The 20,645-nt window shown below is 47.0% G+C and overlaps 1 protein-coding gene across 3 annotated transcripts in view; it reads left to right on the forward strand.

Moving 5' to 3' along the window:
* The first annotated feature begins 2,058 nt into the window (after window positions 1-2,058).
* Window positions 2,059-20,645, forward strand: part of MLLT6 (MLLT6, PHD finger containing) — a 167,571-nt gene continuing 148,984 nt past the window's right edge. For 2 of the 3 annotated variants that reach the window (XM_063959692.1, XM_063959694.1), the window contains exons 1-2: window positions 2,140-2,278; window positions 14,609-14,688. In XM_063959692.1, coding sequence (XP_063815762.1) covers window positions 2,170-2,278; window positions 14,609-14,688 — 189 coding nt within the window. In that variant the 5' untranslated portion in view covers window positions 2,140-2,169. Of the gene's footprint in view, window positions 2,279-14,608; window positions 14,689-20,645 lie in introns of all 3 variants that reach the window. The other variant, XM_063959693.1, reaches the window with a different exon arrangement.

Consider the following 20,645-nt stretch of genomic DNA (forward strand, 5'->3'; position numbering starts at 1 on the left):
ATACAGGTCCTGTTGCAGCTTAAAACGCAGGTTTGAAGTCAGCCAGCCACAGAACCTGTGTAACTAAGGAATGTTCCAGGTTTAAAGGGATAGTATGGTAAGCCTATGTATACGCCCCTACACTATCAGCCTTAATGTCTATGTAAATACATAAAAGTATAATAATTGCATCATTTTGAAATAAAAAATATAAAGCACAATGGAATTTGCTGCGCTATATAAGAAACTGTTAATAAATAATTCTAATACATATGATTTATGGCTGGCCGTATGGACAGCTGTTTGGCTGGTCATGATCATGCTGTTATGGCGACGGTTCTTTTTTTTATGTGGAAGTCTGGGGCTGTAGTCCCATCCGTCCCATTGTTAATCTGGCGCTGATATGAACACATTTAGGTTACAAGGGTGTATTAGCTATAAGTATGAAGCATATTTAAATAATTATTCCACTAAAGGAGATGTTATTTAATAAGAACAATCCTGTTTCTTGCAAATGCATCATCTTTTACGCATATGTAAACATTTTATTTGATAGAGCTCTGAACAATTTTATAGCTTCCAGATGTGTGCTACTTTTGCTGTGGATGACGAACTTTCACTCCCTGGGGGACATTTACAAGAAGCACTTCATATACAGTCCAAACTTCATATATATATATATATATATATATATATATATATATATATATATATATATATAGACAATTCTAGCCACTTTTACGGGTCGGCACATAAGTTAACTCCTACATCAATCACAGTCATCACGGCTCATCTGATGTATGTGATCACCTGCAAAGTGGGATTCCAAATTGCAATCTGCATTGTTTTCTTTTCTACCTTTGGGAGTAATTCCAAGTTGATCGCAGTAGGAATTTTGTTAGCAGTTGGGCAAAACCATGTGCACTGCAGGGGAGGCAGATATAACATGTGCAGAAAGAGTTAGATTTGGGTGGGTTATTTTGTTTCTGTGCAGGGTAAATACTGGCTGCTTTATTTTTACACTGCAAATTAGATTGCAGATTGAACACACCCCACCCAAATCTAACTCTCTCTGCACATGTTCTATCTGCCCCCCCTGCAGTGCACATGGTTTTGCCCAACTGCTAACAAAATTCCTACTGCGATCAACTTGGAATTACCCCCTTTAGGCTAACATGCAACAGGTACTCTGCACAAGAAAATCCTTTACACCACACATGAATTTAAGTAGTATTTCAGAAAGTTGACAAGAACCATCTTTGAAATTGCAAAAAGTAAAATGAAGTAAATGTTATCAGTGGGGGAATTAAATTGGACAGAACTATTCTTTAGCCGTGCCTCATTTACAAAGCACAAAACAGCCAAGGCGCAGAGCAAAATTCTGCGAGATAGGAGCAGAGGAGATATGCTTCAATGATGGGAAGAGTGTGGCAAGGCAGGTACATTCCTTCCTAAGTATGGAGTTATTGTAACATTGGGAAAAGTAGCAGAGTGATATGATAGAAATGAGTGATCGGATCGGCTTTGCAACTGGGCACACAGCCATTTCATCTCAGCAATAACGATGGGATTTGTGCACCTGCTGAGCCTGCTCTGGACTGGGGAAGGTCAGGTATTTTCACCTGTATCCAAAATAAAATACTTTCTTCCTGGTTGCAATTCTGCTGAGAAACTAGTGCCCACTATAAATACAGCTTCAGACACATATGAACTTCAGTGTAATAAAGGCAGACATTATATTCCCGTTCAAGTTAGTCAATAAAAAAAGCGTAGTAATACAAATGTGGTGGCAGGTCACTTTTGGCGTACCCTGCACACGTTTCTGCAGTGAGGCTTACTTCCAGCACATACAGTGTGCGTAAACAGTGAATATTGCAAAACCTGCACACGCTACTATTTTCCATACGTACAAAGCTAACTTCAGCCTCGTCGTATCAACACAACTGCCGCTCTTATACACTGCCAATAATATTACTTCACGCATGCGCCTTGGTACAAGGAGCCCTGCAGCTGGCAAAGAGCAGTCGTGCAAGACAGAGCGTTCTACGCATGCGCTATGTCCCCGAAGCTCCGGTCGTGCGCATGCCCAGTGCTAGCCGTGTCCCGGGGTGTCGGAGCAGGACGCGCATGCGCAGTGTCCCCGGCAGGTCGGCCGCCCGGCCCCGGGGAGAACGGCGGCTCCATGGGAGGATGAAGGAGATGGTTGGAGGCTGCTGCGTGTGCTCGGATGAGAGGGGCTGGGCCGAAAACCCGTTGGTCTATTGTGACGGGCACGGGTGCAATGTGGCGGTGCACCAAGGTGGGGCATCTGGTCTTAGGGGAGGGGCAAATGTTGACAGAAGGGGCGGTAGATATATACACCGTTGGGGCAACTACTGCAAGGAGAAGGGCAGGTGCAGAAAGAAAGGGGGCGCTGTATACTGAGAGTAGGGGCCGATATAGGCCGGGGGTAAATTAAACCCCGAACGGGGATTTTGTCAGTTACCCGACGCATGGGTCATTAGTGTGGCAGTAGACCTGGCATGATGGGTGTGATCTGCGTAATTTACATATATGCAAATTACGTATTGGCAAGTTTAGTTACGAGCATTATCTTTGGACTAATATAACACCATCCCCCAGGCTATAACCGCGCAGCAGACTCAGAGCGAGCATTTGCCCAGTGCTGATAAATGTCATAGCGATTGTAACAATCCTCCAGTACCAGAAACTGCAATTCAGGTGTCTCTAATAATTGTATCTGTTACATGGTTGTGCTCTGTATATATGTAGATTATGTAACACAACAACATGTACTAAATAGCGCTGCACTAGAGCAGGTACAATGTGATGTTCCTGTAATGTAGAGGCAGTCCGATTGCTGATGTCTATTTTAACATATTGAAGATCATATATAATTGTTTACGCATATGTTTTTGATTGTGCAAATGATACAAGATATATTGTGCAAATGTAATACTATATATATATATATATATATATATATATATATATATATATATATAAAAAACTAATTTTTTATTTTTTTTAGAACTACATGATTCTGCAAAGGTTTAGGACCTATGTGGTTTACTGAGTGCTGTCTCTGTCACACGGATGTGGGTTCCCTGTGATTGAGCTGTAGCTGCCACTCAGATCACAGGAAACCAACCTGGGATGCAAGAGTGAACTATAGAAGACATTAATATAGGGGTTAGCATATATTTTGGAAAAACAAATTGCACATTGTTAAACAATATTGATGTCACAGATGCCTGTTTTACGTGGAATATAACCAAAGTCCACATCATGTAGCAAAGGTTCATTATTATTATTTTCTCTATCGTCCTAAGTGGATGCTGGGGTTCCTGAAAGGACCATGGGGAATAGCGGCTCCGCAGGAGACAGGGCACAAAAAAGTAAAGCTTTTACCAGATCAGGTGGTGTGCACTGGCTCCTCCCCCTATGACCCTCCTCCAGACTCCAGTTAGATTTTTGTGCCCGGCCGAGAAGGGTGCAATCTAGGTGGCTCTCCTAAAGAGCTGCTTAGAGAAAGTTTAGCTAGGTTTTTTATGTTACAGTGATTCCTGCTGGCAACAGGATCACTGCAGCGAGGGACTGAGGGGAGAAGGAGTCAACTCACCTGCGTGCAGGATGGATTGGCTTCTTGGCTACTGGACATCAAGCTCCAGAGGGACGATCACAGGTACAGCCTGGATGGTCACCGGAGCCGCGCCGCCGGCCCCCTTGCAGATGCTGAAGACAGAAGAGGTCCAGAATCGGCGGCTGAAGACTCCTGCAGTCTTCTAAAGGTAGCGCACAGCACTGCAGCTGTGCGCCATTTTCCTCTCAGCACACTTCACACAACAGTCACTGAGGGTGCAGAGCGCTGGGGGGGGCGCTCTGAGAGGCAAATAAAAACCTTATTAGAGGCAAAAAATACCTCACATATAGCCCACAGAGGCTATATGGAGATATTTAACCCCTGCCTAACTTCAAAAATAGCGGGAGACGAGGCCGCCGAAAAAGGGGCGGGGCCTATCTCCTCAGCACACAGCGCCATTTTCTCTCACAGAAAAGCTGGAGAGAAGGCTCCCAGGCTCTCCCCTGCACTGCACTACAGAAACAGGGTTAAAACAGAGAGGGGGGGCACTGATTTTGGCGATATTGTATATATATAAAAGATGCTATAAGGGAGAAACACTTATATAAGGTTGTCCCTATATAATTATAGCGTTTTTGGTGTGTGCTGGCAGACTCTCCCTCTGTCTCCCCAAAGGGCTAGTGTGGGTCCTGTCCTCTGTCAGAGCATTCCCGGTGTGTGTGCTGTGTGTCGGTACGTGTGTGTCGACATGTATGAGGACGATGTTGGTGAGGAGGCGGAGAAATTGCCTGTAATGGTGATGTCACTCTCTAGGGAGTCGACACCGGAATGGATGGCTTATTTAGAGAATTACGTGAGAATGTCAACACGCTGCAAGGTCGGTTGACGACATGAGACGGCCGACAATCTATTAGGACCGGTCCAGGCGTCTCAGAAACACCGTCAGGGGTTTTAAAAACGCCCATTTACCTCAGTCGGTCGACACAGACACAGACACGGACACTGAATACAGTGTCGACGGTGAATAAACAAACGTATTTCTCATTAGGGCCACACGTTAAGGGCAATGAAGGAGGTGTTACGTGTTTCTGATACTACAAGTACCACAAGAAAGGGTATTATGTGGGAGTGAAAAAACTACCTGTAGTTTTTCCTGAATCAGATAAAATAAAATGAAGTGTGTGATGATGCGTAGGGTTACCCCGATAGCAAATATTGGCGTTATACCCTTTCCCGCCAGAAATTAGGGTACGTTGGGAAACACCCCTTAGGGTGATAAGGCGCTCACACGCTTATCAAGTGGCGTTACCGTCTCCAGATACGGCCGCCCTCAAGGAGCCAGCTGATAGGAAGCTGGAAAAATATCCTAAAAAGTATATACACACATACGGTGGTTATACTGCGACCAGCGATCGCCATCAGCCTGGAGATGCAGTGCTGGGTTGGCTTGGTCGGATTCCCTGACTGAAAATATTTTATTCATGTAGAGCATTTAATAGGATGCATTCTATATATATGTATGTGAGATGCACAGAGGGATATTTGCTCTCTGGCATCAAGATAAGTGCGTTGTCCATATCTCCCAGAAGATGTCAGGGACACGACAGTGGTCAGGTGATACAGATCCCATACGGCAGATGGAAGTATTGCTGTATAAAGGGAAGGAGTTATTTGGGGGTCGGTCCATCGGACCTGGGGACCACAGCAACAGCTGGGAAATCCAACCTTTTTTACCCCAAGTTACATCTCAGCTAAAAAAGACACCGTCTTTTCAGCCTCAATCTTTCCTTTCCCATGAGGGCATGCAGGCAAAAGGCCAGTCATATCTGCCCAGACATAGAGGTAAGGGAAGTAGACTGCAGCAGGCAGCCCTTTCCCAGGAAAAGAAGCCCTCCACCGCGTCTGCCAAGTCCTCAGCATGACGCTGGGGCCGTGCAAGCGGACTCAAGGTGGGGGGGTAGTCTCAAGAGTCTCAGGGCGCAGTGGGATCACTCGCAAGTTGACCCCTAGATCGTACGAGTATTATCCCAGGGGTAAAGATTGGAGAGTCGAGACATCTTCTCCTCGCAGCTTCCTGAAGTCTGCTTTACCAACGGCTCCCTCCGACAGGGAGGCAGCATTGGAAACAATTCACAAGCTGTATATCCAGCAGGTGATAATCAAAGTACCCCTCCTACGACAAGGAAAAGGGTATTATTTTTCCACACTATATTGTGGTACTGAAGCCAGACGGCTTGGTGACACATAGTCTAAATCTAAAATGTTTTGAACACTTACATAAAAGGTTCAAATCGAGATAAAGTCACTCAGAGCAGTGATAGCGAACCGGAAAAAAGGGGACTATATGGTGTCCCTGGACATCAAGGATTACCTCCATGTCCAAAATTTGTCCTTCTCATCAAGGGTACCTCTGGTTCGTGGTACAGAACTGTCAATATCAGTTCAGACGATGCCGTTTGAATTATCCACGGCACCCCGGGCCTTTTTACCAAGGTAATGGCCGAAAAGATGTTTCTTCAAAGAAAAAAGGCATCTAAATTATCCCTTACTTGCACGACCTAAAAAGGGCAAGTTCCAGAGAACAGTTGGAGGTCGGAAGAGCACTATCTAAAGTAGTTCTTCGACGGCACGACTGGATTCTAAATATTCCAAGAATCGCAGCTGTTTTCCGACGATACGTCTGCTGTTCCTAGGGATGATTCTGGACACGGTTCAGAAAAAGGTTTTTCTTCCCGAGGAAAAAGCCAAGGAGTTATCCGACCTGTCAGGAACCTCCTAAAACCAGGAAAGGTGTCTGTACATCAATGCACAAGAGTCCTGGGAAAAATGGTGGCTTTTTACGAAGCAATTCCATTCGGCAGATTCCATGCAAGAATTTTCCAAAGGGATCTGTTGGACAAATGGTCAGGGTCGCATCCTCAGATGCACCTGCGAATAACCCTGTCGCCAAGGACAAGGGTATATCTTCTGTGGTGGTTGCAAAAGGCTCATCTATTGGAGGGCCGCAGATTCGGCATACAGGATTGATCCTGGTGACCACGGACGCCAGCCTGAGAGGTTGGGGAGCAGTCACACAAGGAAGAAACTTCCAGGGGGTATGGACGAACCTGGAAAAGTCTATTCACATAAACATTCTGGTACTAAGAGCAATCTAAAATGCTCTAAGCCAGGCGGAACCACTCCTGCAAGGAAAACCGGTGTTGATTCAGTCGGACAACATCACGGCGGTCGCCCATGTAAACAGACAGGGCGGCACAAGAAGCAGGAGTGCAATGGCAGAAGCTGCCAAGATTCTTCGCTGGGCGGAGAATCACGTAATAGCACTGTCAGCAGTGTTCTTCCCGGGCGTGGACAACTGGGAAGCAGACTTCCTCAGCAGACACGATATTCACCCGGGAGAGGGGGGTCTTCATCCAGAAGTCTTCCACATGCTAATAAACTGTTGGGAAAGACCAATGGTAGACATGATGGCGTCTCGCCTCAACAAGAAACTGGACAAGTATTGCGCCAGGTCAAGAGATCCACAGGCAATAGCTGTGGACGCACTGGTAACACCTTGGGTGTACAAATCAGTATATGTGTTTCCTCCTCTGCCTCTCATACCAACGGTATTGAAGATTATACGGTGAAGAGGAGTAAGAACAATACTAGTGGCTCCGGATTGGCCAAGAAGGACTTGGTACCCGGAACTTCAAGAGTTGGTCACGGACGACCCGTGCCCTCTACTTCTGAGAAGGGACCTGCTACAACAGGGTCCCTGTCTCTTTCAAGACTTACCGCGGCTGCGTTTGACGGCATGGCGGTTGAACGCCAGATCCTAAAAGGGAAAGGCATTCCAGAAGAAGTCATTCCTACCTTGATTAAGGCAAGGAAGGAAGTCACCGCGAAACATTATCACCGCATTTGGCGAAAATATGTCGCGTGGTGCGAGGATCGGAGTGTTCCGACGGAGGAATTTCAACTGGGTCGTTTCCTACATTTCCTACAATCAGGATTGTCTATGGGTCTCAAATTGAGATCTATTAAGGTTCAAATTTCGGCCCTGTCAATATTCTTCCAAAAAGAATTGGCCTCAGTTCCTGAGGTACAGACTTTTGTTAAAGGAGTACTGCATATACAGCCTCCTGTGGTGCCTCCGGTGGCACCGTGGGATCTAAATGTAGTTTTAGATTTCCTCAAATCCCATTGGTTTGAACCATTGAATAAGGTGGATTTTAAATATCTCACATGGAAAGTGACTATGTTACTGGCCCTGGCTTCCGCCAGGAAAGTATCTGAATTGGCGGCTTTATCTTATAAAAGCCCTTATCTAATCTTCCATTCGGATAGGGCAGAACTGAGGACTCGTCCGCATTTTCTCCCTAAGGTGGTATCAGCGTTTCACCTGAACCAACCTATTGTGGTGCCTGCGGCCACTGGCGACTTGGAGGACTCCAAGTTGTTGGACGTTGTCAGAGCCTTAAAAATATACATTTCAAGGACGGCTGAAGTCAGAAAATCTGACCCGCTGTTGATACTATATGCACCCAACAAGTTGGGTGCCCCTGCTTCTAAGCAGACGATTGCTCGTTGGATTTGTAACACAATTCAACTTGCTCATTCTGTGGCAGGCCTGCCACAGCCTAAATCTGTTAAGGCCCATTCCACAAGGAAGGTGGGCTCATCTTGGGCGGCTGCCCGAGGGGTCTCGGCATTACAATTCTGCCGAGCAGCTACGTGGTCGGGGGAAAACACGTTTGTAAAATTCTACAAATTTGATACCCTGGCAAAAGAGGACTTGGAATTCTCTCATTCGGTGCTGCAGAGTCATCCGCACTCTCCCGCCCGTTTGGGAGCTTTGGTATAATCCCCATGGTCCTTTCAGGAACCCCAGCATCCACTTAGGACGATAGAGAAAATAAGAATTTACTTACCGATAATTCTATTTCTCGGAGTCCGTAGTGGATGCTGGGCGCCCATCCCAAGTGCGGATTATCTGCAATACTGTACATAGTTATTGTTAACAAATTCGGGTTATATTGTTAAGGAGCCATCTTTAAGAGGCTCTTTCTGTTATCATACTGTTAACTGGGTTTAGATCACAAGTTGTACGGTGTGATTGGTGTGGCTGGTATGAGTCTTACCCGGGATTCAAATTGCCTCCCTTATTGTGTACGCTCGTCCGGGCACAGTACCTAACTGGAGTCTGGAGGAGGGTCATAGGGGGAGGAGCCAGTGCACACCACCTGATCTGGTAAAAGCTTTACTTTTTTGTGCCCTGTCTCCTGCGGAGCCGCTATTCCCCATGGTCCTTTCAGGAACCCCAGCATCCACTACGGACTCCGAGAAATAGAATTATCGGTAAGTAAATTCTTATTATTATTACATTTTATTTATAAGGCGCCACATGTGTTTCGCAGCGCCGTACAAAGGACAGTACAGGGAACAAAACATTGCATTACAGTAAATAAATAACAGAAATAGAGTACAGGTAACAGAGCACCACACATTCTCAAGACATAGTACAGCTAAGATGTAAGTATTGAGGGAGTGATCATCGTACTACTAGAGGCTGGTGGCCATAGATGGAGATGAGCCTTTACTGGCAGGTAAAGATGGTCGTTGAGTAGGGGAGAGCTGTGAGTGAAATGTGTTGAGACGAGGGCTTAGATAACAAGAGGAAAGAGGGCCCTGCTCTGAAGAGCTAACAATCTATTGGGGAGGGGCGACAGACAGATGACTAATTTGTTTATCGTCATGTCATTATAGGAGTACGGGTTTTGTTCATTTCTTACTCTGTCAATATAAATTATAAGCCAATACACACTTGCCGAGAAAATGAGCCACATCGCTCATTTTCTCAGCAAGTGTGTATGCCATCGGCGACGATCGATGCACGGACCCGCAGATCGGCAACAATCATCGCTGTCTGCAGTGCATGCATGCTCTATCTGGACTGTCATCCAGGAGCTGCATGCACGGCCGGCTACCGCGTGACGTCACTGAGCGATATGAGCATCATATCGCTCAGTGTGTACGGGGTGGCCGCCGACCGCCCAGACCGGGAGGGGAAACACTAAACGACGGCTCCGCGCTCGTTCATCGTTGGTGCCGGGTCGCTTATGCATGCAGGCCAATATGGACAATCTCGTCCATATTAGCATGCACTGCTATGGTGACGGGAGAGTGAAGAAACTTCACGTGCATGGTGGCCATTGCCCGGGTGGGTTTTTGGGGAGCCGTCTCTGTGATTCTTGTGATCTGTAGTCCATAGGCTACAACGGCTACCACCATCTTCATTAAGCTTTACATTCCGGAGCTTGGTTAATATTGCAGCTTCACATCCCTCATAGAAACCTATGGAGTTTGCGGCTGCAGTCAGGAATGGAGGGATTTCAGCAGATAGCAGAGATACCTGCTAATGCCCCTCCTTCATACATTTAGGTGATACCAAATATTTGCAGATAACCCCCCCCCCCCCCCCCCTTTCCCCCTTCCCCCTCATCCTCGAAAACAGGTTTGTTTTCTTAGGAATAAGCCACAAATATTTTTTGATAAATGGCCCCTTAGAATTTAGGGGCAGATGTATTAACCTGGAGAAGGCATAGGGAAGTGATAAACCAGTGATATGTGCAAGGTGATAAAGGCACCAGCCAATCAGCTCCTAACTGTTAATTTACACCTGATTATTGGCAAATAGGCCCAATAATTGTATAGTGTGCACCTAGCTTAAATCTCTCTGCACACATTAAAAAAAAGAATCAGCAAGTGCAGACACAGGGTGGCAGCAGAAATCATGCCGCCTGTTACATCCATTTTATTTGCCTCCCCCCGTCCCTGGTCACTACATGCTAGTCACTATGAGAGTTTTATTTTCTTATATGTAGTTTCTCTGCAGCGGGGAAAATCTGAAAATAAAAATTCCTCCTTGGACAGATGGTGTTTTCAGTCAGTAGTCACTATTCACATAGGAGATCATATGGTCTGGGAGATGCCTGTTTTACGTGGAATATAACCAAAGTCCACATCATGTAGCAAAGGTTCATTATTATTATTATTATTATTACATTTTATTTATAAGGCGCCACATGTGTTTCGCAGCGCCGTACAAAGGACAGTACAGGGGACAAAACATTGCATTACAGTAAATAAATAACAGAAATAGAGTACAGGTATCAGAGCACCACACATTCTCAAGACATAGTACAGCTAAGATGTAAGTATTGAGGGAGTGATCATCGTACTACTAGAGGCTGGTGGCCATAGATGGAGATGAGCCTTTACTAGCAGGTAAAGATGGTCGTTGAGTAGGGGAGAGCTGTGAGTGAAATGTGTTGAGACGAGGGCTTAGATAACAAGAGGAAAGAGGGCCCTGCTCTGAAGAGCTAACAATCTATTGGGGAGGGGCGACAGACAGATGACAAGAGGTGCAGGCAAGTGGGAGGTAGCCTGATGGCAGTATGCAAGCAAAGCTGAGATGTTCACGGCATGAGGCAGGGGGGTGGAGGCGCGGCTTAAGCACTGGGTTATGCATCGGGAGGGTATGCTTTGATGAATAGGTGGGTTTTTAGTGCCGTTTGAAGCTTTGCAAGGTTGGGGAGAGTCTAATGGAGCGGGGGAGTGCGTTCCACTGAAGGGGTGCAGCACGGGCAAAATCCTGAACTCGTGCATGGGAAGCAGTTCATCATAGTGCAGGGCAAAATGTAAGCTTCCCTGATCAAATAATTTTATATTATTAAAATGCATTTGATAATTTAAGTAATGGTTCCTTAGAATTGGTGCCTTAATGAAGATTACGCTCCCAACCTTTTTTCTTCTAATCCTGCGAGTTGTGGATAATCTCTAGCCACTTCCCTTTAGCCTCACCCCCCCCCCCCTTGTGTCTTTCCGGCCTCATTCTCCCGTGTCTCTGCAGCTCCAGCCCCCTTGCGTCTCTCCAGCATCCCTTGTGCCTCTTCAGTCTCTACAGACCCCTTGTGTCTCTCCAGCTCCAGCCCCATTGTGTCTCTCAGCATCCCATGTGCCTCTCCAGCATCCTTTGTGCCTCTCCAGCCCACTTCTGTCTTTCCATCTCTAGCCCCACATTGTCTCTGTAGCTCCTGACCCACAGTCTATCTTGCCCTTCTCTTTCTCTTCAGTTCCAGCCCACGCATCCTCCGGCTCCAGCTCCAGTCACTTATCTTTTGTGTGTCTTTTTTGGCTGCTGCTCCCCATCGTGCCGCGGCTCCTCTGCCTTTCTGACAAGTAGTGTTACATCTTGACGTCACGAGCAGTGCTCCCCAATAAACAAATAAACTTAATTGCACCTTTGGCGCTGTACATGACTGCACCCTGCTGATCACTACAGCGGCGCAGGCAGCAATTAAAGATGGATTTATCTGCATGGGACAGCAGCTTCTGTCCCCGCTGGAGCCTAGAGCTTACGTTTCACTCTAACTGTGTAGAAAGCTTGAGCACCAGTGGTGTAGACCATGTTCCTACAAGACCATTATAAACATGTTGCACCATTTAAAAAATAGTTATAATGAAATATAATAAAATTCATTATCTCCAATCTGATCTTGACTGTGCATTTATGTGTGCCCGTTTTGTGTTTTCCAAGAGCATGGTACCAAACTTTTCCAGTTCTTATATCTGGATAATATGCGTGTACATGTCCATTTGCATGGACACATCTCATGAGAGTATGGCAATGTTAAATGGAAGTGTGCCACTGTCCAGCACTGGGCAGCCTCAAACCTCTTCCTTACTCATAAAAGTAAACGTACAGTCTGCAGTAACCTTTAGCTGGGCACATCTCGCAGCTATGCTGGGACTGGAATAAAAGTCCTGATCAGCGGGATGGCAATGCAGTCCCTGGTAGCAGGGGTGTATCTACCTATTGGCCAGGATGGCACTTGCCAGGGGCGCCATTCAAGGAGGGGCGCCATCCAGCGGTGCCATCCGCGGCCAGTAGGTAGATTCACTTTTAGAGGCAGCAGCTATCCCCCCACCCCGTGTACTTCCCCACCAGCAGGCAAGCCCATAATGATCACAGCATGCAGCAATGACAGCCACTGTAATTGGCACCAGGGTCCAGCACCGCACCACACTACAATCAAGAAACTCTACATAAACTACTCCTCCCAGCAGCCCTTGTTGCAGTGAGCTCCTGGCAGTGCAGTGCTGGACCCTGGCACCAATTACAGTGGCTGCCACTGCTGCATGCTGTGATTGTTACTGGCTTCCCTGCCAGTGAAGAACTACACGTGGGTAGGGGGACAGCACCGGCCTATAAGAGAATCTACCTAAAAGTGCTGCCTCTAATACTGAAATCAATATGGGGGCATATGTGTACCTGACACTGTGGGGGCATATATGTACGTGGCACTGTGAGGACAGTATGTGTATCTGTCACTATGGGGGCATATGTGTATCTGGCACTATGGGGGCATATGTATATCTGGCACTGCTGGGGCATATGTATATTTGTCACTATGAGGGCATGTGTGTATCTGGCACTATGGGGGCATATGTGTATCTGGCACTGTGGGGGTATATGTGTATCTGACACTGGAGGCATATGTGCATCTGGCACTATGGGGGCATATGTGTATCTGGCACTATGGGGGCATATGTGTATCTGGCACTGTGGGGGCATATGTGTATCTGGCACTGTGGGGGCATATGTATATTTGTCACTATGGGGGCATATGTATATCTGCCACTGTGGGGGCATATGTGTATCTGGCACTATAGGGACATACAAGTATCTGGCACTGTGGGGGCATATGTGTATCGCACTGTGGGGTATACATGTATCTGGCACTGTGGGGGCATATGTGTGTCTGGCAATGTGGGGGCATATGTGTGTCTGGCACTGTGGGGGCAGTATATGTATCTGGCACTGTGGGGGCATATGTGTGTGTCTGGCACTATGGGGACATATGTGTATATGGCATTGTGGGGGCAGTATGTGTGTCTGGCACTGTGGAGGCATATGTGTATCTGGCACTGTGGGGGCATACAGTATGTGTATCGTGCACTATAGTGGGAAGCACTATGTATATCTGACACTGCACAACTGGGGACATTATGTACATCTGGCACTATACTGGGGACATTATGTGCATCTTGCACTATACTGGGGACATTATGTGCATCAGGCACTACAGTATACTGGGGACATTACATGTATCTGGCACTATACTGGGGGCAGTATGTGTATCTGGCATTATACAGTGGACATTATGTGCATCTGGTGCTGTACTGGAACATTATGTGTATCTGACACTATACTGGGGACATTATCTGTAAGGAGCACTACTGTGGGCATTGTGTGTAAGGCTGCTAATTGTGTGTGTGCATGTGTAGGGGGAGTGTGATTATATATTTATAGTTTAATATCATAATATAAAATTGTGAGGACATGCCCATTTTCCCAGGAGCATACGCACCTTCCCATATATATGGGCACTACTGTGTGTCATAATGTGTATAAGGGGTACTACTGTGTAGCATAATGTGAACAACAGACATTACCGTGATGTGTAATGTGAGTAAGAAACACTGCTGTGTGGTGTATTTTGAACTGGGGTTCTATTGAGTGGCCATGCCCCTTTTTTGGCACATTTGCCTTCACTATTTCAAATATGGGGGGGGTGCCAGTCCTTTACTTTGCCAGGGGCGCTTGGACCCCCAGATACACTCCTGCCTGGTAGGCATGCAGATGTCAGGACTTACAGCTTTTATATTCATGTTTTGCAAAAATGTTCATTGGTAAGCTCACCCCTTTTTCCTTTCAGAACTGATAGTCAGTCTGAAGAATAAAACAGCATATTTTCATTTTTACTCTTATAAAAATCATAAAAAGTATCCTTTTTTTTAATATTCGGTACTCTTATTTGCCAGACAAATAATAATCATTATCTTTATTTTTCTTACTGTGGTTTAAAGGGAATTTGGACACATCCATATAAAATGCCTTAATGTAGAGAAGGCGCTTAATCTATATATTTTTAATACTCAATGAAAATAAGCATCCAGTATTTTATTTTGCCACTGAGTAACACTTCCCCTTTCTTTCAGCTTGCTATGGGATTGTACAGGTTCCCACGGGGCCATGGTTCTGTCGAAAATGCGAGTCCCAGGAGAGAGCCGCCAGGGTGGTAAGTTGATTTGTACAGTATATACTTATATTCATATGTGGTTTTAGTGGCCTATTCATCATCTCTGATTTCACGAAAAACGTGCATAAAACTGCCATGTACAGTATGTCCACATGTTTCTCGTGATTATATCTACTCGCGACATTTATTTATTAATGGCTTTAGGCTGAAGTTACTGCATGTTCTTAATGGGAACAGTGTTGTTTTCGTAATTTATCCAGCTCTAAAAAATATATTTTCTCTAACGTCCTAAGTGGATGCTGGGGACTCCGTCAGGACCATGGGGAATAGCGGCTCCGCAGGAGACAGGGCACAAAAAGTAAAAGCTTTTGGACCTAGGTGGTGTGCACTGGCTCCTCCCCCTATGACCCTCCTCCAAGCCCCAGTTAGATCTTTGTGCCCGGCCGAGAAGGGTGCAATCTAGGTGGCTCTCCTGAGCTGCTTAGAAGTAAAAGTATACTTAGGTTTTTATTTTTATTTTCAGTGAGTCCTGCTGGCAACAGGCTCACTGCAGCGTGGGACTAAGGGGAGAAGAAGCGAACTCACCTGCGTGCAGAGTGGATTGGGCTTCTTGGCTACTGGACATTAGCTCCAGAGGGACGATCACAGGCCCAGCCATGGATGGGTCCCGGAGCCGCGCCGCCGGCCCCCTTACAGATGCTGAAGCAAGAAGAGGTCCATAAATCGGCGGCAGAAGACTTTCCTGTCTTCATAAGGTAGCGCACAGCACTGCAGCTGTGCGCCATTGCTCTCAGCACACTTCACACTTCGGTCACTGAGGGTGCAGGGCGCTGGGGGGGGGGCGCCCTGGGAAGCAATGAATTTACCTTATTTGGCAAAAAATACATCACATATAGCTCCTGGGCTATATGGATGTATTTAACCCCTGCCAGTTTTCCAGAAAAAAGCGGGAGAAGAGCCCGCCGAGAAGGGGGCGTGGCCTATCTCCTCAGCACACAGCGCCATTTTTCCCACACAGCTCCGCTGGTAGGAAGGCTCCCAGAATCTCCCCTGCATCCTGCACTACAGAAACAGGGTAAAAAAGAGAGGGGGGCACTTATTTGGCAAAATAACAGATATAAGCAGCTATAAGGGATAGACACTTATTGTAAGGTTGTCCCTATACATATATAGCGCTCTGGTGTGTGCTGGCAAACTCTCCCTCTGTCTCCCCAAGGGGCTAAGTGGGGTCCTGTCCTCTATCAGAGCATTCCCTGTGTGTGTGCTGGGTGTCGGTACGTGTGTGTCGACATGTATGAGGAGGAAAATGATGTGGAGGCGGAGCAATTTCCTATAATGGTGATGTCACCCCCTAGGGAGTCGACACCTGAATGGATGGCCGTAATTAAGGAATTACGTGACAGTGTCGGCACGTTACAGAAAACTGTTGACGACATGAGACAGCCGGCAGCTCAGTTAGTGCCTGTCCAGGCGTCTCAAACACCGTCAGGGGCTATAAAACACCCGTTACCTCAGTGGGTCGACACGGACCCAGACACAGACACTGACTCCAGTGTCGACGGTGAAGAAACAAACGTATTTTCCAGTAGGGCCACACGTTACATGATCACGGCAATGAAGGAGGTTTTGCACATCTCTGATACTGCAAGTACCACGAAAAGGGGTATTAAGTGGGGTGTGAAAAAACTACCCGTAGTTTTTCCTGAATCAGATGAATTGAATGAAGTGTGTGATGAAGCGTGGGTTACCCCCGACAAAAAACTGCTAATTTCTAAAAAATTATTGGCACTATATCCCTTCCCACCAGAGGTTAGGGCTCGTTGGGAAACACCCCCTAGGGTAGATAAGGCGCTCACACGCTTATCAAAACAAGTGGCGTTACCGTCTCCAGAAACGGCCGCCCTTAAGGAGCCAGCAGATAGGAGGCTGGAAAATATCCTTAAAAGTATATACACACATACTGGTGTTATACTGCGACCAGCAATCGCCTCAGCCTGGATGTGCAGTGCTGGGGTGGCGTGGTCGGACTCCCTGACTGAGAATATTGATACCCTGGATAGGGACAGTATTTTATTGACTATTGAGCAATTAAAAGATGCATTTTTATACATGCGAGATGCACAGAGAGATATTTGCACTCTGGCATCAAGAGTAAGTGCGCTGTCCATTTCTGCCAGAAGAGGGTTATGGACGCGACAGTGGTCAGGTGATGCGGATTCAAAACGGCACATGGAGGTATTGCCGTATAAAGGGGAGGAGTTATTTGGGGTCGGTCTATCAGACCTGGTAACCACGGCAACGGCTGGGAAATCCACATTTTTACCTCAAGTCACCTCTCAACAGAAAAAGACACCGTCTTTTCAGCATCAGTCCTTTCGTTCCCATAAAGGCAAGCGGACAGAAGGACAGTCATATCTGCCCCGGGGTAGAGGAAGGGGAAAAAGACTGCAGCAGACAGCTTCTTCCCAAGAACAGAAGCCCTCTTCCGCTTCTGCCAAGTCCTCAGCATGACGCTGGGTCCTTACAAGCAGACTCAGGTACGGTGGGAGGTCGTCTCAGAAATTTCAGCGCGCAGTGGGCTCACTCGCAAGTGAACCCCTGGATCCTGCAAGTAGTATCTCAGGGGTACAAATTGGAATTCGAGACGTCTCCCCCTCGCCGGTTCCTGAAGTCTGCTTTACCAATAGCTCCCTCCGACAGGGAGGCGGTATTGGGAGCCATTCACAAGCTGTACTCCCAACAGGTGATAATAAAAGTACCCCTCCTACAACAAGGGAAGGGATATTACTCCACACTGTTTGTGGTACCGAAACCAGACGGTTCGGTGAGACCGATTTTAAATCTAAAATCTTTGAACACTTATATCAAAAGGTTCAAATTCAAGATGGAATCACTCAGAGCAGTGATAGCGAACCTGGAAGAAGGGGACTATATGGTGTCTCTGGACATCAAGGATGCCTATCTCCATGTCCCGATTTGCCCTTCTCACCAAGGGTATCTCAGGTTCGTAATACAGAACTGTCATTATCAGTTTCAGACGCTGCCGTTTGGATTGTCCACGGCACCCCGGGTCTTTACCAAGGTAATGGTCGAAATGATGATTCTTCTTCGAAGAAAAGGCGTATTAATTATCCCTTACTTGGACGATCTCCTAATAAGGGCAAGGTCCAGAGAACAGTTAGAAGTCGGAGTAGCACTATCTCAAGAAGTACTACAACAGCACGGGTGGATTTTAAATATTCCAAAATCGCAGCCGATTCCGACGACACGTCTGCTGTTCCTAGGGATGATTTTGGACACAGTCCAGAAAAAGGTGTTTCTCCCGGAGGAGAAAGCCAGGGAGTTATCCGAGCTAGTCAGGAACCTCCTAAAACCAGGAAAGGTGTCAGTGCATCAATGCACAAGGGTCCTGGAAAAAAAATGGTGGCTTCTTACGAAGCGATTCCATTCGGCAGATTCCACGCAAGAATTTTTCAGTGGGATTTGCTGGACAAATGGTCCGGATCGCATCTTCAGATGCATCAGAAAATAACCCTGTCTCCAAGGACAAGGGTATCTCTTCTGTGGTGGCTGCAAAGTGCTCATCTCCTAGAGGGCCGCAGATTCGGCATTCAGGACTGGATCCTGGTGACCACGGATGCCAGCCTGAGAGGCTGGGGAGCAGTCACACAAGGAAGAAACTTCCAGGGAGTGTGGTCAAGCCTGGAGACTTCACTTCACATAAATATACTGGAACTAAGGGCAATTTACAATGCTCTAAGCCTAGCAAAGCCTCTGCTTCAGGGTCAGCCGGTGTTGATCCAGTCGGACAACATCACAGCAGTCGCCCACATAAACAGGCAGGGCGGCACAAGAAGCAGGAGGGCAATGACAGAAGCTGCAAGGATTCTGCAATGGGCGGAAAATCATGTGAAGGCACTGTCAGCAGTGTTCATTCCGGGAGTGGACAACTGGGAAGCAGACTTCCTCAGCAGACACGACCTACACCCGGGAGAGTGGGGACTTCATCCGGAAGTCTTCCTCATGATTGTGAACCGTTGGGTAAAACCAAAGGTGGACATGATGGCGTCACGCCTCAACAAAAAACTAGACAGGTATTGCGCCAGGTCAAGAGACCCGCAGGCAATAGCTGTGGACGCTCTGGTAACACCTTGGGTGTTCCAGTCGGTGTATGTGTTCCCTCCTCTGCCTCTCTTACCCAAGGTACTGAGAATTATAAGACGGAGAGGAGTAAGAACTATACTAGTGGCTCCGGATTGGCCAAGAAGGACTTGGTACCCGGAACTTCAAGAGATGCTCACAGAGGACCCGTGGCCTCTGCCGCTAAGAAGGGACCTGCTTCAGCAGGGACCCTGTCTGTTCCAAGACTTACCGCGGCTGCGTTTGACGGCATGGCGGTTGAACGCCGGATTCTGAAGGAAAAAGGCATTCCAGATGAAGTTATTCCTACCCTGATTAAAGCTAGGAAGGATGTAACCGCACAGCATTATCACCGTATTTGGCGAAAATATGTTGCGTGGTGCGAGACCAAGAAGGCCCCGACAGAGGAATTTCAACTAGGTCGTTTCCTACATTTCCTGCAAACAGGACTGTCCATGGGCCTAAAGTTAGGGTCCATTAAGGTTCAAATTTCGGCCTTGACGATTTTCTTTCAGAGAGAATTGGCTACATTTCCTGAAGTTCAGACTTTTGTAAAAGGGGTACTGCATATACAGCCTCCCTTTGTGCCCCCAGTGGCACCTTGGGATCTCAATGTAGTTTTGGGATTCCTAAAATCACATTGGTTTGAGCCACTTGCCACGGTGGAATTAAAATATCTCACATGGAAAGTGGTAATGTTGTTGGCCCTGGCTTCTGCCAGGCGAGTATCTGAATTGGCGGCTTTATCCTATAAAAGCCCTTACCTGATATTTCATTCGGATAGGGCGGAATTGAGGACTCGTCCTCAATTTCTTCCTAAGGTGGTTTCAGCGTTTCACCTAAACCAACCTATTGTGGTGCCTGCGGCTACTAGGGACTTGGAGGACTCCAAGTTGCTGGACGTAGTCAGGGCCCTGAAAATATATGTTTCCAGGACGGCTGGAGTCAGGAAATCTGACTCGCTGTTTATACTGTATGCACCCAACAAGCTGGGTGCGTCTGCTTCTAAGCAGACTATTGCGCGTTGGATTTGTAGTACAATTCAGCTTGCACATTCTGTGGCAGGCCTGCCACAGCCAAAATCTGTAAAAGCCCATTCCACAAGGAAAGTGGGCTCATCTTGGGCGGCTGCCCGAGGGGTCTCGGCTTTACAACTTTGCCGAGCAGCTACTTGGTCAGGGGCAAACACGTTTGCTAAATTCTACAAATTTGATACCCTGGCTGAGGAGGACCTGGAGTTCTCTCATTCGGTGCTGCAGAGTCATCCGCACTCTCCCGCCCGTTTGGGAGCTTTGGTATAATCCCCATGGTCCTGACGGAGTCCCCAGCATCCACTTAGATTTATCGGTGAGTAAAATCTTATTTTCTCTAACGTCCTATTTCTCGTAGTCCGTAGTGGATGCTGGGCGCCCATCCCAAGTGCGGATTGTCTGCAATACTTGTACATAGTTATTGTTAACAAAATCGGGTTTTTGTTGTAGTGAGCCATCTTTTCAGAGGCTCCTCTGTTATCATACTGTTAACTGGGTTCAGATCACAAGTTGTACAGTGTGATTGGTGTGGCTGGTATGAGTCTTACCCGGGATTCAAAATCTTTCCTTATTGTGTACGCTCGTCCGGGCACAGTATCCTAACTGAGGCTTGGAGGAGGGTCATAGGGGGAGGAGCCAGTGCACACCACCTAGGTCCAAAAGCTTTTACTTTTTGTGCCCTGTCTCCTGCGGAGCCGCTATTCCCCATGGTCCTGACGGAGTCCCCAGCATCCACTACGGACTACGAGAAATAGATTTATCGGTGAGTAAAATCTTATTTTTTTGTCATAGCTTGCATGCTCCTCCTCAGATTGTATTAACAGT

Source organism: Pseudophryne corroboree, chromosome 3, assembly GCF_028390025.1.
Source record: "Pseudophryne corroboree isolate aPseCor3 chromosome 3, aPseCor3.hap2, whole genome shotgun sequence".
In the NCBI taxonomy this organism is placed as follows: domain Eukaryota; kingdom Metazoa; phylum Chordata; class Amphibia; order Anura; family Myobatrachidae; genus Pseudophryne; species Pseudophryne corroboree.